The following is a 22,497-nucleotide window of genomic DNA, read 5'->3' as shown; positions in this document are numbered from 1 at the left end:
AAGAATATGAATCCCGGCAGTCACGAAAGCTTTAAAGTGTACCGAACGGTCCGGCCGGGAGCACGAGAAGAGAAATATTGAGAGGCGGATGACCCCAGGCCCACAGACTCGGGACGGCAGCTTCGGCCGACGCGGTGGAGTCAGCCACCCCGCGGTCGAAGCGAGCGGTCATCCGGCAACCTCGAACCCAATGCGTTATATTTGGATTCAAAACGTGTTAACAATAATTTATGGCAACCGGAACAACATTAACTTGGATATCGCGAGATGGAAATGTTCAGTGGCGGAGGCGCGTTTACAAAGGGGTGGCTGGCTTGGTCTTTACGGACGTAATTTCTGTAACTCATTGGGTTTTTTTTTTTTGGGGGGGGGGGGGGGGTATGGACAGGGACAAAAATGATAACAAAAATATAAGCTTGCGATCTCGTACGGAATCGGGAACTGAACCCATCAGCGGCACAGACGACCGGCGGCGAGGCGGCGGTGCGGTCGACAAACAAAACCCCTTGGCGCGAACACCATCGCGGGAACTGCGATCGTTGGCGTTTTTTTGTTGATGTTGCTGTAATCAATGAGACCAGTGTGGCACAGCTTTGAGCGTTTGGCGCGTGTCGATGCCCCAGCATCATCGGCGGCGGCGGGGGAAAAAGTGCAAATAGACCGCCACAGGTCGCCCATCTCACGTCAAGCCAACGGGGCCGGCCGTCTCGAGAGTTGGCGGAGCTTCGGGGAGAAGCGGCCATCGTGTGACTCGCACCCCACAGGGGTCGTGCCGCGTTGCTCGGCGGAAAGGTTTCCTCCACCTGGCCCCTCGATTCGCAAGTACGCGGCGCACACGTGCCCTGCGTGTCGATCCGCTGGGTGTGTGCGTCGTTCGCGATCTGCCCGCGCGTGAATCGTTTCTCTCGCGGAGTTCCGCGGGGGGGAGGCCGTCGCTCGCCGTCGCCAAGATCGACATTTCATCGTTTTACAAAAAAAACTCGGACAACTTGACGCAGACTTCGGATTAGCACCAGTGCATTCGTTCTCGCTCGCTTAGTCGCGACTGGCCTCCCTCCCCCTCTTGGTCGCTCGCACAGCATATGTTCACAAACCCAGCACGCGTGCGTGCATGCGTAGACAGACGGGCACGTACGTACGTAGATACCCGCGCGTGCGAGCAGTCGCACGACGTTATCAAGATAACTCGCGAATGTAGGAGGCTGCCAAAACGTTCTGGGTACATAGTTAATAATAAATAAGATGACAGTTGTACTTCTTTATTTAGAGCTCTTATTTGTTAATTAATTCAACGTCCTTTATTTAACCACATGAGAGCCATTCCAACGTTCTTTTGTCCGGGCACTCCGGATGTCCTCGATGTTACTTTTTTTCACTGGCACAACCGAGCCGCACCGGCACGGGGCCCTCATGGCCCCGGTGGTTTTTCCACTGGCTGTCTGTTGAGCCGCGCCTGAACCAAAGCGCGAAACGTTGTTTAAGCTATTTTAAACTATTTAAAATTTTATATGTTACCAGGTAGGGACCACCGAGTTCGAAAGCTCTTTTTCAGAAGCGACCTGGCCACGAATGATATCCCAAATGACGTGGAAATGTATAGCAGCAGCCAATGACTCTAACCGCATGTCGATTCTAAATGTGGAGGGACAAACTCGAGAAAAATCCCCGCGACCACGGAGAGAACACGCAAACTTCAAATATACAGGCGTCAAGGTCGGGATCGAATCCACGACCTCCTGTATATCAGACGAGGGAGTTAACATCTCGTAGCCACCGTGGCACCCGCTGAAGATCGGAATCTTGCTCGGAATTGAGCCGTTCCAGGAGCGGAGGGGGTTATTAATCGTCGATTCAAATACCAAATAATGTATTAACGTGCGATGTTAGCGGCACGGTTCGGGTGCTGCAGTGGAAAAACCACCAGGCGATTTCCGAGACTCGTTTAGGCCAGCTCGGTTGTACAGAATTCCACGCAGAACTCCTTGAGAAAGTTGTCAAATCGATGCCATGCCCAGGTTAATGAAAGGCCTCGCATTCATCTTACTCTCTTAATGGAGGGCTCGGGATAGTGCACTTATCATCCGATAACACTACACGAGGGCAACAGTTTAAACTAAAAAGTAAGTGCTTATCCATGCATACTTTTAACGTTCGGCTCTCCAAACTCGGATCTTCCTCGCCACTCTGTATTTACACATTTCGTGTATGCTTGCGTACACACAAACCGCAGTTGCAAAAAGCACTCAGAAATTTGACACGTCGTCCAGAGCTATCGAGAGCAAATCAACGTTTTTACTCGGTTTCGCATCGTCAGGGTTTACGATTCTGAGGGGGCTCAACTGGCCAAAATGTTGACCGTGATCGATCGATATTATACCCTGCGACTGACATAAACAAATCCTTTCTGAATGATCTTGTGGGTTCGCTGTAGCAGTAACGGTTTAGGATTGAGCACGCGCGCGCGCGTGACTATGCGCGAGCGTGCAAATTCACAGCGGAAACCGGCAGCCACACGCGCAAAGCTAAGGACCGCCGATTCCCACGCTCAGAGGCAGCGTTGCGGCCGCTCGCTACCCTTGCACCTGCGTGCGTGCGCGTGTGTGTCGGGGGTGGGAACCGGGCACCACTTGTTTGGTCACGGCAAGCTCACCACCGCGGCCAAGCAGAACAGCTCCACGTTTGTGTTCCCCTTTTCGAGAGCCGTCAAATAAATTCTGCGAATGCGTCGTTCATATTTCCTGCCTCGAAATGCTGAAGGCCCCGTGACGAGATCTCTCTGCAAGTACCAATCGACAAGGTTTTAAGCACGGCCGCCAAATGTGAAAAACCAACCCTCCTCTACGCAAATGTGGTTACCCGGGTCTCCAATGCACACAAGATTAACGGTTCTGAATGGGCTCTCATGCGGTAAATGACACGTACCGACCGCCAGCCCGCAGCAGAGATGCCAAAAAAAACACAACGCAGTCCCCCCCCCCCCCCAGTTGCGCAGTGACGATCGGAAACCACACTCTCCGAAATTTTTCTACGCAACTCTCGCTCCCCCATCAATCCCCAATTGGTACAAACGCAGCGCTCCGAGTACTCCGTCCCTGGAGCTCACGCAACACCTCAACCCCACGCGGGCATCGCGTCAACTCCACCACAATCTTCAACTCGACTCCTGGGGAGATGCCCGTCACACGGCGTGTGCCGAACACTCGAGAGGAGGCGGGGGGGGGGAAGAGGCTCAACACGCGGGCATAGCCCTCAACATCGCGCGTGGATTACGAATGGCTGCGTGGGAAAAAAAATAAACATACGTTGATACACAGCGCGAGGGATGGGGCTTGTGTTGTTTCCTTCCTCCTTCATTCCTTTTCCTTCCTCCCAGGTGGGCAACCGAGAGACAGACCGGGGGGAACAGTTGCCGACGAAGAGAAGTGCGTTAAAACTTTACAACCCCTGACGAACGCGCACGCACGCGTGCGCGCGTACATGACAGCGGCTGGTAGTGCACAGCAACCTCCCAAAAAGTCAGGGCCTCCACCCACCGCCGACCGCCGACCGGGCGAGGCGAGGAGGCTGCTTGGGTTCCCCGTTGCCGACGAGGTGGAGGAAGGGGGAGGCGCGGCAAATGCCCGAGGATTCGGAAAAGCACCGCTGAAGCAGAGGCATTGTTTCTGGGGGGTTGTGGCAGACGGAGAGGAGAGGACGGACCGACGGGACGGACGGGACTGATGATCGTGCCGAGGACAGGGAGGGTCAAAGGGAGGAAAAAATAAATGTATCGCTCATCGGGCATCAATTGAAAGGAGAAATCGTGGAAATAATACAATTTTAAGATTAAAAAAAATTAATCATTCAGGTATTAACAAGATGGATGAAGTAATTTTTTTTTTCCTGCTACAATTGACTGTACATATATATAGTTATATATATAATGTTATTGTCCTAAAGAGATAAACAAAATAAAATAAAACTTTTGCGGTGTGACGTAAGGTTTTTTTTTTTGCTCTTTCATCGTTCGGGTCCAGCAAAAGGAGTCCACCGCCTTGCAATTCGCGGTCGACACAGCCCCAACGCCGCCATGTTCCCAGCATGCCGAGCAGCAGGACTTCCTGTCGCCAACGAGACGGTGCGCGGGTGTTGGAGAGGGCCGCGGGGGGAGGGGGGGGGCCGAGCTGGAGGGGTGCTGTTTGGGGGGCAAGGTCGGAGGGCGATGGATGGGGGAGCGCGCGTCACCAAAGACGGTGCTGGTGCAGGTTTCGACTGAGGACTGACCTCACGTCCGCTGTGAACCTGCAACACACGACGCACACAGACAAACGTGGACCACATCACGATGACAAAGGATCACCCCCGCCCCCCCCGTCGAGCCTTCAACTGACTGTTGAGACAACCATTTCGAGAGATACCCTAACATTCATGCAATGAACACAGTATGACCAGAGAGATATTAGCATGATCTTTTGTGTTCCTTAAATTACTATCTACAAGTGCTATTAACGATCACACATTCAGGCCGCCATGGCACATGAGGCCAGCAGAATCTCCGGGCCACCTCCGTCTTCCCCAGTGGTGGGTGTTTACATCCAGCAAACAGGTACTGATTTAAGGCTGAGCAGACCTAGGGGAGGCCCAGGATGGGTTCAAATATTTTTCGCCACGGTTACTGACGCGAGCGGGAATTGAACTCGGGGTTGCTGGGTTAGTAGCGCATTGCGCTAAACCACTGCACTTCCGCTACCATTGGGTTAGACAGGCACAAACACACACACAAAGACCCCCCCCCCCCCCGTTTTAGCCTCAACAGACTATTGGGACAAGTGCTGTTAGCAAGCGCCTATGAAGGCCGGCATGGCACATGCAGGGTGGTGGGTGGCCAGCACCACGCCTTTGTCTCCCAAGTGACGATGTTTACACGCCATACCAAATACTTATTTGAGGCCATGTCGACCTAGGAGAGGCACAGGACGAGTTCAAACATTTATCAGGGGTCGCCGGGTTCGTAGCGCAGCCAGCTAGCCACTTACACGACCACTCCCCACAACGCTCAACCAATTACAGACACACACCCCAAATACACGCACGCACGCACACGCGGACCCTGGCCCACGCCGTGACGCGCGGAGAGAGAACGGCACCTGAGTGCGTCGAGCATCGGCAGGAGGTTGAGGAGCGCCGTGTCGCTGGGGTCGCTGAACCACGACTTTATGGGGATCGCATTGTCTGTCGCAAGAACACACACGTGCACGCAGAGGCAGGTACACACATGCACACAGGTATACACCGTGGGTAAGAACGTAGTCACAAGTGTAAACAGACACGTAAAATAGTAACGAATGCAAGCAGGCAAACTGGCACACACACACACACAGCACAGCAACACGCACGAACAGCCCCGCGCACACACACACACTATGCTTGTGAAGGCATAAGCACAAGCACGGCCCTTTTGTCGATCCACTGCTGGATGAGGGCCTCCCCCCACACGCCCTGCGGGTCGTGGGAAGTTGAAGGTGTGGAGAGTAGATGTTGGGAGCATATTACAGCACAACGATTGATGTTTCTCCACTGCCCTCTGCTGACAAGATAGCCCCTCTAAGCAGCACCTGTTATGCATAGGGGGTTGCGGTGGCCCGACAAAGCACTCTACCCTGTTTAGCTTTTGAGATGTGGCGAGCTCGTGCGCCTACCAGGTGATTTTTCACTGCATCGCGCGCTTTCAGGTGCGCTTCTGCGGCCGTCTGGAACGCTCTTCCACCCGATATTCGGTAGCCACTGGAGCTATGCACTTATATCACCGACATTGAAACCTCATTTCTTTAGAACTGCTTATTATGGGTTAAGTTTGTTATCCTTCGCCCGCACCTCCGAATAGCGCGGTTGGCTACATACGGTGCGAAAGACGTGCAACATACACACGTACATATTGTTGGTGTGCGCTGTGCGTGCTGTGTACATCTGGCGCCGTGCGCCACGCTTGCGTGTCTGCTGCGCACGCGTGCATGCGTAGGTAAACGTGGGGGGTTGGTGAAGGGGTGGAAGGGGGGAAGTGGGGGGGGGGGGCGGCGGTTGGTTTGGGGGGGGCAGGACAAATTCAGTTATCACTCGCTACTGACTGAATTGAACTCGGGGTCATTGGGCTCATAGCGCACCGCGCCACCGCTCGACAATCCGTTGCAGGCTACACAGGGTGGTGGGGTGATCGTCGTCGTTGTGTGCCGTGCACGCGGATGTCGCGTGCGCTTCGTTACCTGGGTGGCCCCGGTAAGCGCTGGGTGAGTTGTCCAGAATGACTATGCTAGCCAGGTCTCCATGCACCGCCATCAGGTTCTTCGTGTAGCTGCCCAGCTCCACAGTACAGTGCTGCGAAGGACGACACACGAGCCAAGAGGTTAGGGTCACCGTCTCGCTTCGCAAGGCATTCGAACAGAAAATCAGCAGCGGCAGTGGCGGGATGCAATTGTCCGTTTAATGTTGCGAGCCATTTCAAGGTCATCCCTGGTGGTGGACGAGCGCTGTCCGCTTGCTCCACCGGAATGCGCGCGTTGTATCGGCCCTCACCTGTCTGTAGTATCTCCTCTGCAGGATGCTGCGGTTGTTGTCCAGCTTTTCGGCCACTGCGGAGCCGTAGATCTCCATGCTGGCCGTGAACACGACCAGCTCGTACCACTGGCTCACCTGTTGGGGTGGGAGGGGGGGGTAAGGCGGCGGGTCGAGACACTTGCCAGCTTCATTCTGTGACTAACGGGACCATGCACTGTGGCAGGCCTACATAGCCGTAACAGACTGTAGGGGCAAGTGCTGTTAGCGAGTAGCACCTATGAAGGCCGGCACGGCACACGGAGGGGTTGGGTGGCCAGCAGCACGTCCGGCCACCTTCGTCTCCCAAGCGGCGACGTTTGCCCACCGCACCAGATACTCATTTGAGGCCGAGTCGACCTAGGGGAGGGCCCAAGACCCGGTCTTACATTGACCGTGAGTGGAATTGAATTCGTGTCGCGGGGTCCGTCGCGCTGCCCTACTGCTCACCGCCTACATGGACACGGGGAGTCTATACTCATACAGTATATACAGTATATAATTAGAGGAAGTAGCCGTCACTGACCGACGCCACCCCTCCCAATCCCCAGCATCCCAAACTCCCCACTCCTGGGTGTGTCCCCCCCCCACCCTGTACGTGAAAACACCCCGGGGCCCCCCCCCCACGCAGCTCCCCCCAGTTGCCACCCTCCCATGTGTCCCCACCCACAGCCCCCTTCCCCCTAGCGCACGTCACGCATACACAGCGAGGCCACAGGAGGCCAAGCAACCTGGCAAACGTCCAAACTCTGTTTCGTTTACAAACGTCCCTCTCGCCCGGCACTAATTAAACATAAATAAAAATCGCTAACAACTCGAAATGCTAAATTAGCGAACACGAGCAACGAGCACGCCGCCGTCACCGCCGCCCCCTTGTTTAGCCGTCGCCGCCGAGGGGCGCCGGTGACCCAACCGCGGACGGGGTCACGCCACGACGACGCCGACGCAATCGTTTCCAGATGCCGCTTGCGGCACGCCGGCAAACGGCGCCCGGGCCCACTGTGCCGGTCTCGTGCCATTTGCAAGCTCGCTCCATTGCGGCGCGACACCAAACCGCGAACTCGTGGTCATTAAACGATTTTCATTTTACCAGGTAAGGCCCACTGAACTATTTGCTTATTTTTCACAAGTGGCCTGGTCACATTTGATAGTTCAACCAAGTGGTTTATCACGTGGAAATGTATAGAAGCTAAATACTCCACGCAACCACAAGGAGGACATGCAAACTCAAAATATACAGGCGCCAGGGTTGGGATTGTACTCGCGACTCCCTGCATACCAGGCGATCGTGGCACCCCACACCACCGAGGGACACCGTCACGTGGTCCACCCCCCGCCCCCCCCCCCGGCACTGCGTCGTGGTAAAGCCTTGGACCACAACAAGGGTAAATCCGAGACCGGACCGAGGCTCAGACCGCATGGGCGAATTCAGTCGCATGAAAATATCAACTGCTCTTCTATTCTGAGTCTCAAATCAATTTTGTTTTAACTGGGTGATAACTCAAAGAGACCACGATGAGTTACATATGCAAGAGTGTTCGAGACTATGATAGTCTGGCAGTAGCGGGCGATGATCGCTGCTGTGTGTATAAACCCAATTGACCCTAATGCCGGCAAACACAATGGCCTACGCTTGCGAATCACATCAGGGAATCTTTACCGTCCGTTGTGAAGCAGACGTATTAACATGGTTATTAGGCCATTATGAAATCAACTCTCCCTTTAATGAGTGAGCGCGCAATGAGTTCTGAATCTCTGATATTGCCCGTCGTGTTCTGGACGTAACCGCCTGTCCAGAGACCCATATTCCACAAAATGAGTTGTGAATACTGCAGATTGAGTTCTGGATACGACTTACCGAGTTCTGATTCGTGAACGCCGATGTGAAGTGTGCTAGCTGAAAAATCAGCGGGCGTGCGGGTGCTCGGTGCGTGTTACGATCGCAGGCTCATCAGAGATTGCAATGTTTTGGGGAGGCCTTCATCCAGCAGGAGATTGATTATGGCCGGGCCAATTATGGTAACATCGATAATGATGACGACGATTACATTTATCTCATCCGACTACTATCAGAAACGTTCACGTTCTCACAAATGAGACTGAGATACACCAAACCGTCCCCGAACCCCAACATATCCTCGACCGAACACCGGACCCTCAGCGAGTGGCAACTGGAGCTAAGCTTGCACGCGAGCGAACGTGAACCCGGCGGGCGGGCGGGCGGGCAGGCGGCACGGCGGGCCCGTGTCGCGCTACCGTCGGGAGCCGCGCGACGCGTGAGCTCACCACTTCGAGGAAGAAGTCGACGTGAGGCCTCTTGTGCACGAAGAACCGCACTGGGTGCCTGTCGATGATCACCTGCGGAGCGCGCACACCCACAAACCGCTGTCGCTTGCTTCCCGAGACAAACCCCTCCTGTAGTTGCAGCTAATTACACGCAACTAGGGCTGACATTGCCAATGCATCAGATCTGTCTGTAATGCGGATGGCACGATTACTCTCGTGAAGATCGTCCGATGTAAATTATTTACTAGGAACTAACTCCAGAGGCACCCGCCAAATTGATCATAGGGTTGGCCAAAACTTGGGAGACACCAATCAGAGTGAAATTGACAACAGGGTATTTCAGTGGCTGTTAGTTTTAAAGGGGAAACCCGACCACAAATAAAACAGTCGATAGTAATTTTTTGTCCTTTGATCGACTGTATCGACTGATCGTCGTGGGGTTTTTTTATCCTCAGTTACAATAAAGTCTCTAACGGAGTTGGCCCTATATACCCCAACATAGGCCAGGCAGAGCTTGGGAAATGATTGTCAACGGTGGGGACTGCCATTCCCACTCGTCGAATTTTCCCATGCTCCTCTCTTTCTCTCTCTCTCAATCTTCTCAATGACATTGACTATTCATTTGATTAAAAAAATAGTCCTGGCTGCGGCGCTCACCTTGAGAATGAAATCCGGCGGCGTGCCCGGCCGCACCATGGTGCGCGACATGCCGTCGTGGTGCGAGTGGATGAGCGTCTCGTCGAGATCCAGCACCAAAATCTTCCGCCGCACCTGGCCTGCACCGCCGGCACGGACGCAAACGGCGTCACTCCTCGCAAGGGGCTCTCGACGCCGATGAGCGGTCAACGACAAACTACTTTCTTGAGCTGCGTGGCCGAGTGGTACGATACACTACGTGGAATGATACAGTAATGCGGCGCCGCACCCTCAGTTGGCGAAATGTTAACTACCTTAATTCTAGATTTGAAGCTTTCGTGACTGCAAGGATTCATACTATTTGTTTTTTTTTCGGTAAAGTCACGTAGGTAAAAAAATGAAATAAAAATTAATAAAAATAATAATATAATCACTTTTTTTTTACCTACGTGACTTTATCGAAAAAACTAAGAGTATGTTAACTATCTTGCCAGGTGTACAGGAGGTCGTGGGTTCGATACCAAACCCGACGCTTGTATATTGGAAATTGCATGTTCTCCCTGTGGTCGAGTGGATTTTTCACCAGGTCCTCCGGTTTTTCCATCCACATTTAGAATCAACGTGCGTTTAGAGTATTTGGCAGCATTACATTTTTAACATGACAAGACACTGCGTTGAGCTTTCACTTGGGGGCAGGTCGCTTCTGAAAAAGAGCTGTATCGCTCAGTGGGCCTTACCTGGTAATAGAAAAACAGTTTAGTGTAGTTTTATATGTGTCCCGGCATCTTACTGTGCGTGTGCGTAGTACATCGTATCTCGGCAAACTTTATCGTTACATTTATGGGGAAATTGTTTTCGCTGAACGCGTTTTTCTCTTCAAGGCGGCACTTTTCAGCAACGCATCTACCGCGTTAAACGAGGACCACCTGTACATTTAATTGACATACTTTGCCCATCTCTTGCCACAGGGGTTTGGCCATCAGATCCATGCACCATCAGAGGAGCCACTAGGTGGCGACAGTGACTCACACACGGATCGCTGAGCTTGCAGGCCCGCTGCAGCCTACCACCTACCATAGCTTGCGGCAAGACTATCATCGCTTGCCTCACACCCAAATAGCAACAATCTCCCGTTCGCAATTTTCAACAAGTGTCAAGTTTCAAGATTATTTTGGTTAGCCAGGTGAGAACTGAAGAGACCAGGATAAGTCTCATTCGCAACGAGTGACCTGGGTCACCATAATGACAGGCACGAATGGATACAATTGGTGTAGATTGCAGGTCCAGCCGGTGTGCCTTGCTGATAAGACCCAGTTGGCTGAAACCGGTCCCAAGAGTTTGCTTGCTTTTAAACGAATGCTGCTGGATAATATTGGTCTTGAGAACCAATAGACCGATGACTAAAACAAATATTGTGTTTGTGTGTGGAGGCACAATACCGAAACGGAGGAGAGGTTATTGACGTTACTGCTAAACGTTATACATGTTGGAAAACACGTGATCGCACGTGCAGAGTGATGCTGGACTTTGATCTTCCGACGTACACACACACCCGCTAATCTGAGCGGTGGGATTCTGTCGTCATTATTTAATGAATCATCATCACCAGCTGTGGTTTAGGAGAGTTTCTCCTTTGGCTACCAATCCTTCATCAGTCTCGTCCATTCACCATTACGCTATTCTTGTTAGCAATGAGATCCTGCCCAAGCCCACTCAATTTTCATGACAAATCGTTTGGTGATGCTGCATTGGAGGTTGTGCACAAGCACAATTAACAAATTGAAACATTGTATTTATTGACCGTTGTGAAGTATTCGTCGATAATGCTGTGGCCTGAGAAGTAATTTTTTTTATTGCCAACGTTTCGGGCAATAGCCCTTCTTCATAGCACATGAAAGAAGGTCGATTTGCCGAAATGTCGCCTGTTATATATTTTTCCTTTCAAGGCCACAGCATTATTGACAAATGTGCGCTTTAGACTTCTCAGCACTCCCCCGACGCACGTGTTCCTATTCCGGTTCCCGAGTGTACTTCCCACAATGCATCTCACCATGCTTCTTTGCACACTCACAGCTGCCATTCTATAGTGCTTTGTTCAGTGTCCCTGTGTCTTGCCCGTACAACAAAGCGGGTGATATGCATCGACTGCAAACGTTCTTTTTTTAAGCACGCCGGAATGCTGCTATTTCACAATCAACTTTTCGTTCGCCTTCCATTCAAAGGATGTAAAGGAATACGTAAAGCCACGAAACTACATCTCTTTGTTTTGCAAGTACATAGTTCAACTGCGTACAAAAGTGACTTTTGAAAGGAAAAAAAAATCACTCAGGACCACGGACCCCGGTGAGAAGCCCCCCACCCCCCCTTTCCCGTGCGGATCCCCTCTACTCACTGAGCCGCACGCGAGATGTGGGCGAGAGGGGCAGCAGATCGTACCGCACCGTCTGATACTGGATAATCTGCACGCCAGACGCACACAAACGCATTGCGGTTTGTCAAAAAAAAAATCACAGCCAGCGACGACGCACGGAAATCCGACACCCGATGCTGCCCACGTTACAAAGCGGCCCCGGCAACGAAACAGTCGAGATTGGACAGACACATGAAAGCATTGCCACTGGCCGAGCTGTAAGGGGGGGGCGGGTTATGGGTGGGGGGGGGAAGTCAAGACGGGGCGAAAGTTTCCATCCCGCAGGGGACGGCAGCAGCCGCAGGCGGTGCTCGTCGGGGGGGAGGGGGTCCAGCTTGGAGAGACCGCATCCTAGAAATGCAACACAGTGTGGATTTAGGGGGCATGTAAGACGCAACTGCACCCCCAAGATGCTGGGTCAAGCGTCGGAACATGTGCTCCACGTGAAGAGGGCGGTCATGCATCCGAGGGAATAAACTGAATACATAAATAAATCAAGTGTCAAAGTACTCCCACCACACAGACTTACACACACACATAAAGCAGAGCCTTGTGCGATTCCACGTTTGCGCCAATTGCGGCTAAAATGCTACCACCCCCCACCTCTCGCCGGGTCCACTGCCACACGCTCACTCGCTGACGGTGACGGCAAAACCGGAGTCACAGCAGAGGCGTCACTTGCGTCAGCGCTGTGTCAGGTGTCGGATCCGGCCGTTCGCCCATCTGGCACACAGCACTACCGCCGCCACCACCAGCAACATCAGCACCACCAGTACCACCACCACCACTTACAACAACAGTCGCAATCCACTCAGCGATGAATACAAGGGTGACATTCATCACGTGGCGGCGACGTTCGTGGCATCACCCACGTGCTTGTACCAGGCTAGGTGCACTTAGAGGCTATGCAAAGCGTGGAAGGCTGACTGGTCGGTCGCAGGGCAGACCGACTGGCAGATACACCGCTTGTACTTCCCACTGTGCCAACTTCCTGCATTTTAGTCGACCAGTGCTCTGCTCGTTGGTATGAGTGTTGCTCCTCCGTCCTCTGTTGCTGTTGGAGGGCAACTGAATTGATGCAACGGGCTGATTACCCCATCGCCATAAATACAATTCCAGTGGACTACAGAAAGATAAGCACCACCACCATCATCACCACTGATAAACACCACTACACTTACCGCCACCTCCCCCATCATCATCATTATGACGACCACCACCACCGCCGCCACCACCAAGAGCAGTAGCAGACACATCAAAAGCAGCCATCATCCATCACCACGGGCTCCACGCGGCTGCTGCGCCGGACCGCGGCAGCTTGGTCCACGATGATACGAGCACGTGCAGCGAGTTGGAGCGAGCCCAGTTGCTGCCAGGGCATTCCCAAAATAAATGCCCGCTAACTACCCGCACCACCCCCTCCCCCCTCTACAACCGCCGCCCCCCTTAACCGCACCAACCCCTAACCTGGTGGCTTGCGGAGAGGGACACGGAGCTGGCGGCGTCAGCTGTGGCAGGAATTCCCGCCACCTGTTGCCGCTGTTTTTTTTTTACGTACGTGGAAAAGGGACGGCCGAAAGCACTGCGGTGGCCGAGAGATTCGTCATCACCCAACGGTGACCGCCGCTTCGACGCCGTACGTTAGACGGTGCGACGATTTCCTACTGCTATTGAAATCACTTGAAACTGCGATGGGAATTCCACTCGGTTTGTTCTTCTGTGCGCGTGCACAGCGGATTATAACGGAGTCATTAATTGCAAGGCATTCTGCTCAATTCCACCCTTTGGTAAAACAAAATAAGCAAGAGGACATTTCCACCACGTGGAAGTTTTAAACCTCAAGATGATTATGGTTGGGGGGGGGGGGTAACAACCGCGAATTTCGTCGTTTAAGAGCTGACGGCTGTAATGTAGCCTGCTCCATTGGTCAGCGATACTTTTAGTAAGCATTTTTATTTTAGTCGCAAGTCTAGCTGACGACAACAACATCATGTGGAATTACGTCTCTGGATTAGTCAAACGTCAGTCTGTAGATTTCATTTGAGTGTTCTCTTAAGTCTCGTCGACGAGACGAGTCAAACAAGTAGTCCACAAACGGTGGTGCGAGGGGGCGTAAAAAAAAATGTCCACCCTAATATTTCCAGGGCAGTCAAGCAATAAACTCGGTCTGTATTTTTTTAATATGTACCAAGCCAATTAACACTTTTGGTCTTCCTCGGCGCCTCAGTCTCCAGTGACGTTACTAAAACTATTTTGGGCTGCGGCTTGCACAGATTACCTCATTTTCGCTGGGTCTTAGTCACATTTCAATCTCTGGTGGGTTAGTCTTGATTTTTTCGAATCCGCTCATAATCATCGTCGACTCAAATTAAACTCACGCGCACTCCGTTGACGAATATTTGCATCACTAATTTCGTTGGTAAAATCAATGCTGCCACTGGCTGGATTGAGGCCATCCAGCTGGGAAGAGGATCCCAGCCAACGGAGATGACAGAACATCCCCTACTCGCTCCATTGACTCTCTCCTGGACATATTGCACCCACCCCCCTCTGCCACCACCGCCGTCCTCCTGCGAGCAAACCCAATAACCCCAACCGAATGGGACGTCCACCAGCTGCGACAGAATTTGGAAATTTGTTATTTTACAATCACATGCGGGATTTGTGGGATGAAGTGGTGGCTGCTGTGTTTAGCGCGCTGCACTATGAACCCGCAGGCCTGAATTCAATCCCCGGCCGTGGTTAACATCAGTAGCGAGTGATATTTTAACTGGTCCTGGGCACCCCCCCTCTATCACAAACCAGCGGTGAAGTACGTACGGTACAACAACCCCTAAGACTGGCACGGCATGGTGCGGCCTTCATCCATGGGTGAAATTACAATTGGCCCCAACTTACTACTCATTATTAATTAGTATGTAAATACAGCTGCATCTCAATACGCTGTACAGGATGCAGGACGATCGCATCCCAGGGAAACCAGTGAAAACAGGACAAATATACCGAATATACTTTGATATTTAAGATACTTCACAGATAGCAGTCGATGAGATAGAGGTCTTGGGCATGGGTTTGAACAGTGGCAGGGAGTCGGCATCACAGATGGCTGTGGGGAAGGAATTACAGACTACTGAGGCAGAATCAGAGACGTAGCAAGCAGCCATTAAAGCGGAGGTTGAGCAGTTTTCAAGGAAGGCTAGAGTCACTAGAGTGGCGATGGGATATCGAGACTGTGTGAAATAGAGAGACTTTAAAACCAGTCAGGAGCACTATACAAAAAAACACACGAAGGGGGAAAAGAGCGAGATTACGTGGGTAGAGGTATGTGGGCGTGAATCGATAAAGGCTCTTAAAGTTGGTAAGGGGCAATCTTTGCAATCTACATCACGAGTACATTTGGTATGAGTTCCATTGTCATAGAGCAGGGGTTGTCAACCTGTGGCTCAGGAGCCACATGTGGCTCTGTGCGGGCTGCTTCGTGACGTAATGTACACGTATTCACACGCATTGCGGCTCTTGAAATATTCAGTCTGTACAGACTTCGAAAAAAAGTGGCTCTTCTCGATATGTTTGCTGCCGACCCCTGTTAAGAGAGCAAGGCGATCACGAAGGCGCTATGTTTCATGTGCAGTCTGTGCTGTGGTTTCTCAGTAGGGGGTGATGTTACCATGTGCAGTCTGTGCTGTGGTTTCTCAGTAGGGGGTGATGTTACCATGTGCAGTCTGTGCTGTGGTTTCTCAGTAGGGGGTGATGTCACCATGTGCAGTCTGTGCTGTGGTTTCTCAGTAGGGGGTGATGTTACCATGTGCAGTCTGTGCTGTGGTTTCTCAGTAGGGGGTGATGTTACCATGTGCAGTCTGTGCTGTGGTTTCTCAGTAGGGGGTGATGTCACCATGTGCAGTCTGTGCTGTGGTTTCTCAGTAGGGGGTGATGTTACCATGTGCAGTCTGTGCTGTGGTTTCTCAGTAGGGGGTGATGTCACCATGTGCAGTCTGTGCTGTGGTTTCTCAGTAGGGGGTGATGTCACCATGTGCAGTCTGTGCTGTGGTTTCTCAGTAGGGGGTGATGTTACCATGTGCAGTCTGTGCTGTGGTTTCTCAGTAGGGGGTGATGTCACCATGTGCAGTCTGTGCTGTGGTTTCTCAGTAGGGGGTGATGTTACCATGTGCAGTCTGTGCTGTGGTTTCTCAGTAGGGGGTGATGTCACCATGTGCAGTCTGTGCTGTGGTTTCTCAGTAGGGGGTGATGTTACCATGTGCAGTCTGTGCTGTGGTTTCTCAGTAGGGGGTGATGTTACCATGTGCAGTCTGTGCTGTGGTTTCTCAGTAGGGGGTGATGTCACCATGTGCAGTCTGTGCTGTGGTTTCTCAGTAGGGGTGATGTTACCATGTGTGTAATCCCAATGGAGTATTTTTACAGGTACATTTTTTTACTTGGCAAATTTGGACCACGACACCGGCACACAACGGGCCTACTCTTGTCGATTCATGGCGCGTAATCTTTAACCTCCACTGTGAAGCAGACGGCGTGTATTTCTATGGTTAATACACAGCACAGAATTAACTGGGGCTGCCTACCGGGTTTGAACAGTTAACCTCTGCAACAACAAACGGCGAATGTGCCGCCCCGCTAGGCCGTGTCACCGCCCCCTGTACTTGATTCGGGATTGGATTGGGAGCCAGGGGAAGGAGTGGAGGAACGGGGTGATGTGGTCTTGTTTACAGGGGGCTGATATTTCATGAGCGTTTATTTTCCAGGAATAACGTCTCCACTCACGTCACATTCTTCATTCATTTGTTTTTCAATAATTGCTTTAAGTGATTTATAAATCAATGCATCTTATCTCCTTCTAAAGCAGGTCAGGTTTATAACAAATACATGTTGTAAACACAAAATGACCATAATTTACAGCCACATAACAGCAATGAAATAGACCCACTGAGAGACGTGAAACGACATTGCTCTCTTTTGTTTGCAAAGACATGAGTTTACAGAATATTCGGAACCAATTTTAGAGTGCCCATTCTGATGATTCCTCCTTAAGTTAACCAACTCGGGAGCAAACTCGGGGGAAATACAAACTCAAGTTGTCATCTGTACACAACTGGTCCCAGCAGTCTCACTTCAAGGGAGAGCCATGTTTGTTGCGGTTGTGACTGCAACAAATTTGGGTGGGGAGAGGCCTTCGTGCAGCATTGGAGTGATCATGGCTGATGATGCATGAAGGCTTGTTTTGTGAAATTGCATAAAATATTATTGGACCAAATAATAATAATAATGATGACTGTTATTTGAATGACTTATTTTCAATGACATCAGCACTGGCCCTGAGTTCCCAAAGTTTTTTTTTTGCCCAAGACGCTCATAGGCCCCAATGCAGGTTTCGCCCACTCCGCCAATACAGTTTTAGAACTCTTTTACGAGTTCAACGGCCGACCGTAAAAGGATTAAAGCGACGATTATGATACAATGACGAAGACGATGATGAGTGGGGTCCAACGCTAGGCTTTACCGAGCAACAGGAAGCACAAGATTCCACCCAGAGCTCTTGAATATGTTTTCGGGTTGGACCGCGTATTGATTCCCACGATATCCATACACTTTGCTCCACACGTGCTGGGATAAATCTGTATGGCACCTAGGTGGCGACATGTTAACTACCTCGCCTGGTATAGAGGAGTTTTGTCGGTTCAATCCCGACTCTGACGCCTGTATATTTGGAGTTTGCATGTCTCTCCCCGTGGTGGCGTGGATTTTTCTCAGGGTCCTCCGGTTTTGCCCTCCACATTTAGAATCAAGATGCAGAGAATGTGGCTGCTATAACTGTCCACGTGATAAGCCACTTCGTTTGGCTCTCATTTGTGGCCAGGTTGCTTCTAAAAAAGCTACATAGCTCAGTGGGCCTTACCTGGTAAAATAAAAATTGAGTTGAATAGTTTTAGAACCTGAATATTCCAGTTCAGTTTAATAATTTGGTTTCTGAAGAAGCTCACAGCTTATGGAGCAAAACGTAAAACTTCAAACCCCCACGCACCAAATTTGATCGCAGCTTGCTCGCTCCGCGTCAACTACCGAGTCCAATGGTCACTCGTCCGTTACGTCAAGGTATGGGGCGCCACAGGGGGTGGCAGTAGCAAAGTCAAACACGCACACACCCTGAGTAATCGTCAATAAATGCCCGACTGACCGCTTGGATCAACCGTTTTTGCAGCAACTGGGGGATTTTCTCGCATGTGTTTTTGTTGGGCTGTGACGCAAGTTATTTGGCATGCGAGCGCATTTTCAGGAACTTTCAATACTGAACTTTCAGTTCAGTTCTAGAAGAACCCCTCCCCCCCCCACGGCAAATGGAGCAAAACGGCGGAGAAAACCTGAACGACACTCGGTACAACTTGGCACTTGCGCACAATCCAGAGCACCTTCACACATGAGCCCGACGTGACATCTACATCTCACCTCAACTACCAGTCATGCTTCTAGCGACACATTCTGTTCAAACCCACTTACTTTACTCACAGTTTGAATTGGGTCTGCATGTGCTCTCCAAACCATGAAGTTCTCCGTTTCTTGATATAATTGCAAAAATGCACATTACCATGCATAACGGTGCCATTTTCAGTTTACGTGCCGATGTCTTTGTTTATGACCATGGTTATAAACCATATGTCACAGCAGGTAAATGCACCAATTCAAAACATAATTTCTTCTTTAGGCCAATCTGTGCGTAAACTTCAATCTCTTTCCAAACACACTGTCGTCAACAGGCATACAATGCAGGTTCATATGCCTCGGTTTAAAGTTAATGGCTAAACCTTGCCAGGGGTTAGGGGACGAGTTTCAAATCAGCTTTAGATTTTTCACTTTTCCGTCTTAAAAAAAAAAGGGAACAGAGCTTGGCTAGAGAACAAAAAAAGGTGGTTGAAAATTAACAAAGAAGAACTATGGTTGGGCATTAGGTAAATATACCACGAAGAACCCCTGGGTAACCTACGCAGGACTGTTGAGGCAAGCGCTGTTTGTGGGCATCTATGAAGGCCGGCACGGCGCATGAGGGGGTGGTGTAGTCAAGACCCATGCCTTTGTGTCCCCAGTACTGATGATTACCAGAGGTGGGACAAAGTCATTGTTATGCAAGTCCAAGTCGAGTCGCAAGTCATCAAATTCATGACTCGAGTCTGACTCGAGTCCAAGTCACATGACTCGAGTCCACATCTCATAGGTGGGACAAAGTCATTGTTATGCAAGTCCAAGTCGAGTCGCAAGTCATCAAATTCATGACTCGAGTCTGACTCGAGTCCAAGTCACATGACTCGAGTCCACACCTCTGATGATTACACACCACAGCATGTACTACTCATTTAAGGCCAAGTCGATGAAGGGGAGGACCAGAACCGCTTTGGATAATTGCCACTTATTATCTGTACAATAACGACTATGCCACTGCTCCCCACTTGCAAATAAACACGTATAGACACCCATATATACATATATAATCATTGAATGGGCGCACCAGCAGATTCACATTTGCAACATCATAGCTCGAGTTCACTTAGTTCCATTGTTCAACGCGGGGTTGTATAAGGAAACGAAGCCATGCGAGAGCAATGTGTAAATGTCACCAGTGGGTCAGGAAGTGATGTGCCCAGGAGTACCACTCAATGACTGTGCCCATGGGGAAGCTTTGATAAACAATCACACTGCACAACCACTACAGTCACACGAGTACGTTCCCTAATATCGTGTGTTCCTTGTTCTGTTCCACAATATAATTCCAAACGTGCATCTTGTATGTATGTTGAACTTCTTTCGCACCGTACGTAGCCAACCGTGAGGTTGCACACTTTTTAAGTCGCATTGCCATTGTCTACGTTAATGAATGACAGTTTCTGAACCACGTTATAGTGGTATATTCACCGTCCACTTATAAGACCCACACACCAAAATATTGAATGGTTGCTTGTTTGAACTAATACAGAGGAGGTGAATTAAAAATAACCTTGATTTTTTTTATCGTACACCATCTCCGAAGATGATCTTTGATGAAACCGAATCTCTGCTGGTACTAACTGTTCCACATTTTCATCCAACCACTGACCTTCCTTGGGTTTGAATTAATGAAATGTTAAGGGACATGTATTTAGTTTTCATGTAGGGTTAAGGGGTTAGGTTTTAGGGGTTCGGGATATGGTTAGGGTTGACGAATCAGAACGAGTAATGGTTACATTCCTGTCAACCGCTTATCAGTGCCCACCTTATTAAACCAATTCAGGCCTTATTGGTCCCCCTGTCCCCTTGTAAATCTCAACGTTCATCCTACAAAGTCCCATGACAAGGTAGAAACACAAATAAATATACATTTATTTTATGTTATGTCCGTAATGAAACGGCTGTACGCCGTATGGACCTGAAAACTGAATTCCCCTGTAGAAGAAAACGGGGTAAACCGTATGGGTTGATATGTATATGGTTAGGAGAGTAGTTGATACTTTTAAAATATATATTTTACTTAAATAATAGGAAGATATTGACATTTTGGTTGACTGGTTCTCTTCATAGCATTCAAATTAAGATGCACACATAACTCATTCATGATTCTACACAAACTCAGCTACAGATCACAACTATATACGCATACTTTGGGACGTACCATCATCACTACACGCACACGAAATCACGCGTACATACAAAGGTACAAACATGTACTGTACTCCAAGTTGTACATAAGCACATACACACACTAAATATACAGATGTACTTGCTCACAAGTACACACACTGGTGTACACTCACACGGCCGTCACGCCACACGAGCGACGGTGACGTCACCGCAGCGCGTCGTGCCAGGCTGGGTGCATTTCGAGGCCACGGGAAGTGTCCGATTGAGAGGAGTGTGAGATGCACCGTGCTCAGGTGCTCGCATCCCCTAAGGCGCGCGCACACTCCCAACACGTACACAGATGCGCGTTACCCTTTTGTCGACTATTGGCTACAAATGCCAAGTCCCAACACACCACCACCACCAATCCGCCATGGTCAATCCACTGCTGGATGAAGGCATCCCCAAGGAACCTCCATCTCTCACTTGACTGCGGTGGTGTAGTAATCCACCCAACTCCTGCACACGAGAAAACTCCGTCGCTCTCACACACAACACACACAACTAAGACACTTCAGGAACCACAACGGAGTTACGTGGCATTCGTCGTCCTGGACGGACGCTCTTTTTGCCGGCCGCTTTCACGCGCAAACACAAACCTGAATAACACAGACACCGTCATCACACTGTGTGCCTACAACGTGCACAAAATAACAATCGTTAACAGCGGCTTCCCACGCAAACGAGCCGAGCGGCGGCCTCCACAAGAAAGTTTTCAATCTGTGCATGTTAACCCACTGACATGTAGATCAGAAACGTGGTGGTGGTGGGGGGATTAGCAGGTAAAATGACACGAAAGACGTACGTGGCGAAAATGGGCACACAGAGACCGCACGCACGCAACGGTGGACATTCCACGTTCGTATGGCAGGGGACATATTCGAGGGAGCGGGAAGAGAGATCGCGCCCGGGGCCTGGTCGCCTACGGACCCCCGGGCCTTGCCTGCCCGCCCCTACCCACCGTCCGGATCTGCCGACGGAGGACGTAGAGCACGAAGCTCCAGGCCTTGAGCAGTAGCGCGTAGAGCTTGGCAACGGCGGAGATGAGCGTGCGCAGACCGAGTAAGAGGTAAGTCTTCATGACGAGCGCGGCTGACGCCTTCGCCTCCCGGCCGAGGTGAGACGACATGGAGACCGCCGCTCCGTCCGTGGCTCTCACCTCCTCCTCGACACCGCCATCTTCACCCCTCCCCTCCCCCAGGAGTCCCCCGCCACGACTTCCGGCGAGCTCGGCGGAGCGAAAGGAAGTGACGTATTAAGTGAGGAAAGCCCCTCCCATCTCGCCACACACTCCACTCCCATCTACCCCCACGCTCCCCCCACGCTCCCCCCCCCACTCCCACCTCCCCCCACGCTCCCCTCCCACCTCCCCCCACGCCCCCCCCCCCACTCCCACCTCCCCCCACGCCCCCCTCCCATCTCCCCCCACGCCCCCCCCCACTCCCACCTCCCCCCACGCTCCCCTCCCATCTCCCCCCACGCCCCCCCCCACTCCCACCTCCCCCCACGCTCCCCTCCCACCTCCCCCCACGCTCCCCTCCCACCTCCCCCCACGCTCCCCTCCCATCTCCCCCCACGCCCCCCCCCACTCCCACCTCCCCCCACGCTCCCCTCCCACCTCCCCCCACGCCCCCCCCCCCCACTCCCACCTCCCCCCACGCCCCCCTCCCATCTCCCCCCACGCCCCCCCCCACTCCCACCTCCCCCCACGCTCCCCTCCCACCTCCCCCCACGCTCCCCTCCCACCTCCCCCCACGCTCCCCTCCCACCTCCCCCCACGCTCCCCCCCCCACCTCCCCCCACGCTCCCCTCCCACCTCACCCCACTCCCACCTCCCCCCACGCTCCCCTCCCACCTCACCCCCTCCCTCCGATCTCCCACCTCCCTCCTATCTACCCCCGTCCATCTCCCACCCCCTCCCCTCCTGGCCTATTTCATGAATG

At 51.6% G+C, this 22,497-nt stretch overlaps 1 protein-coding gene across 1 annotated transcript; it reads right to left on the bottom strand.

Annotated features, from left to right (window-relative positions):
• Nucleotides 1-1,243: 1,243 nt before the first annotated feature.
• On the bottom strand, nt 1,244-21,770 carry CTDNEP1 (CTD nuclear envelope phosphatase 1). Its single transcript, XM_078607858.1, has 8 exons — nt 21,516-21,770; nt 11,882-11,948; nt 9,511-9,629; nt 8,854-8,925; nt 6,550-6,666; nt 6,240-6,351; nt 5,127-5,211; nt 1,244-4,281 (listed from the first exon to the last, which is right to left on the bottom strand). The coding sequence occupies exons 1-8, from the start codon at nt 21,681-21,683 to the stop codon at nt 4,221-4,223; spliced, it is 801 nt and encodes a 266-aa protein (XP_078463984.1). The 5' UTR covers nt 21,684-21,770; the 3' UTR covers nt 1,244-4,220.
• Between the last annotated feature and the right edge of the window lie 727 nt (nt 21,771-22,497).

This window comes from Lampetra planeri, chromosome 28 (assembly GCF_965212315.1).
Source record: "Lampetra planeri chromosome 28, kcLamPlan1.2.h2, whole genome shotgun sequence".
NCBI classification, from domain to species: Eukaryota; Metazoa; Chordata; class Hyperoartia; order Petromyzontiformes; family Petromyzontidae; genus Lampetra; species Lampetra planeri.
The sequence above is the reverse complement of the archived record's forward strand: the minus strand, read 5'-3'. Positions and strand labels throughout refer to the sequence as shown.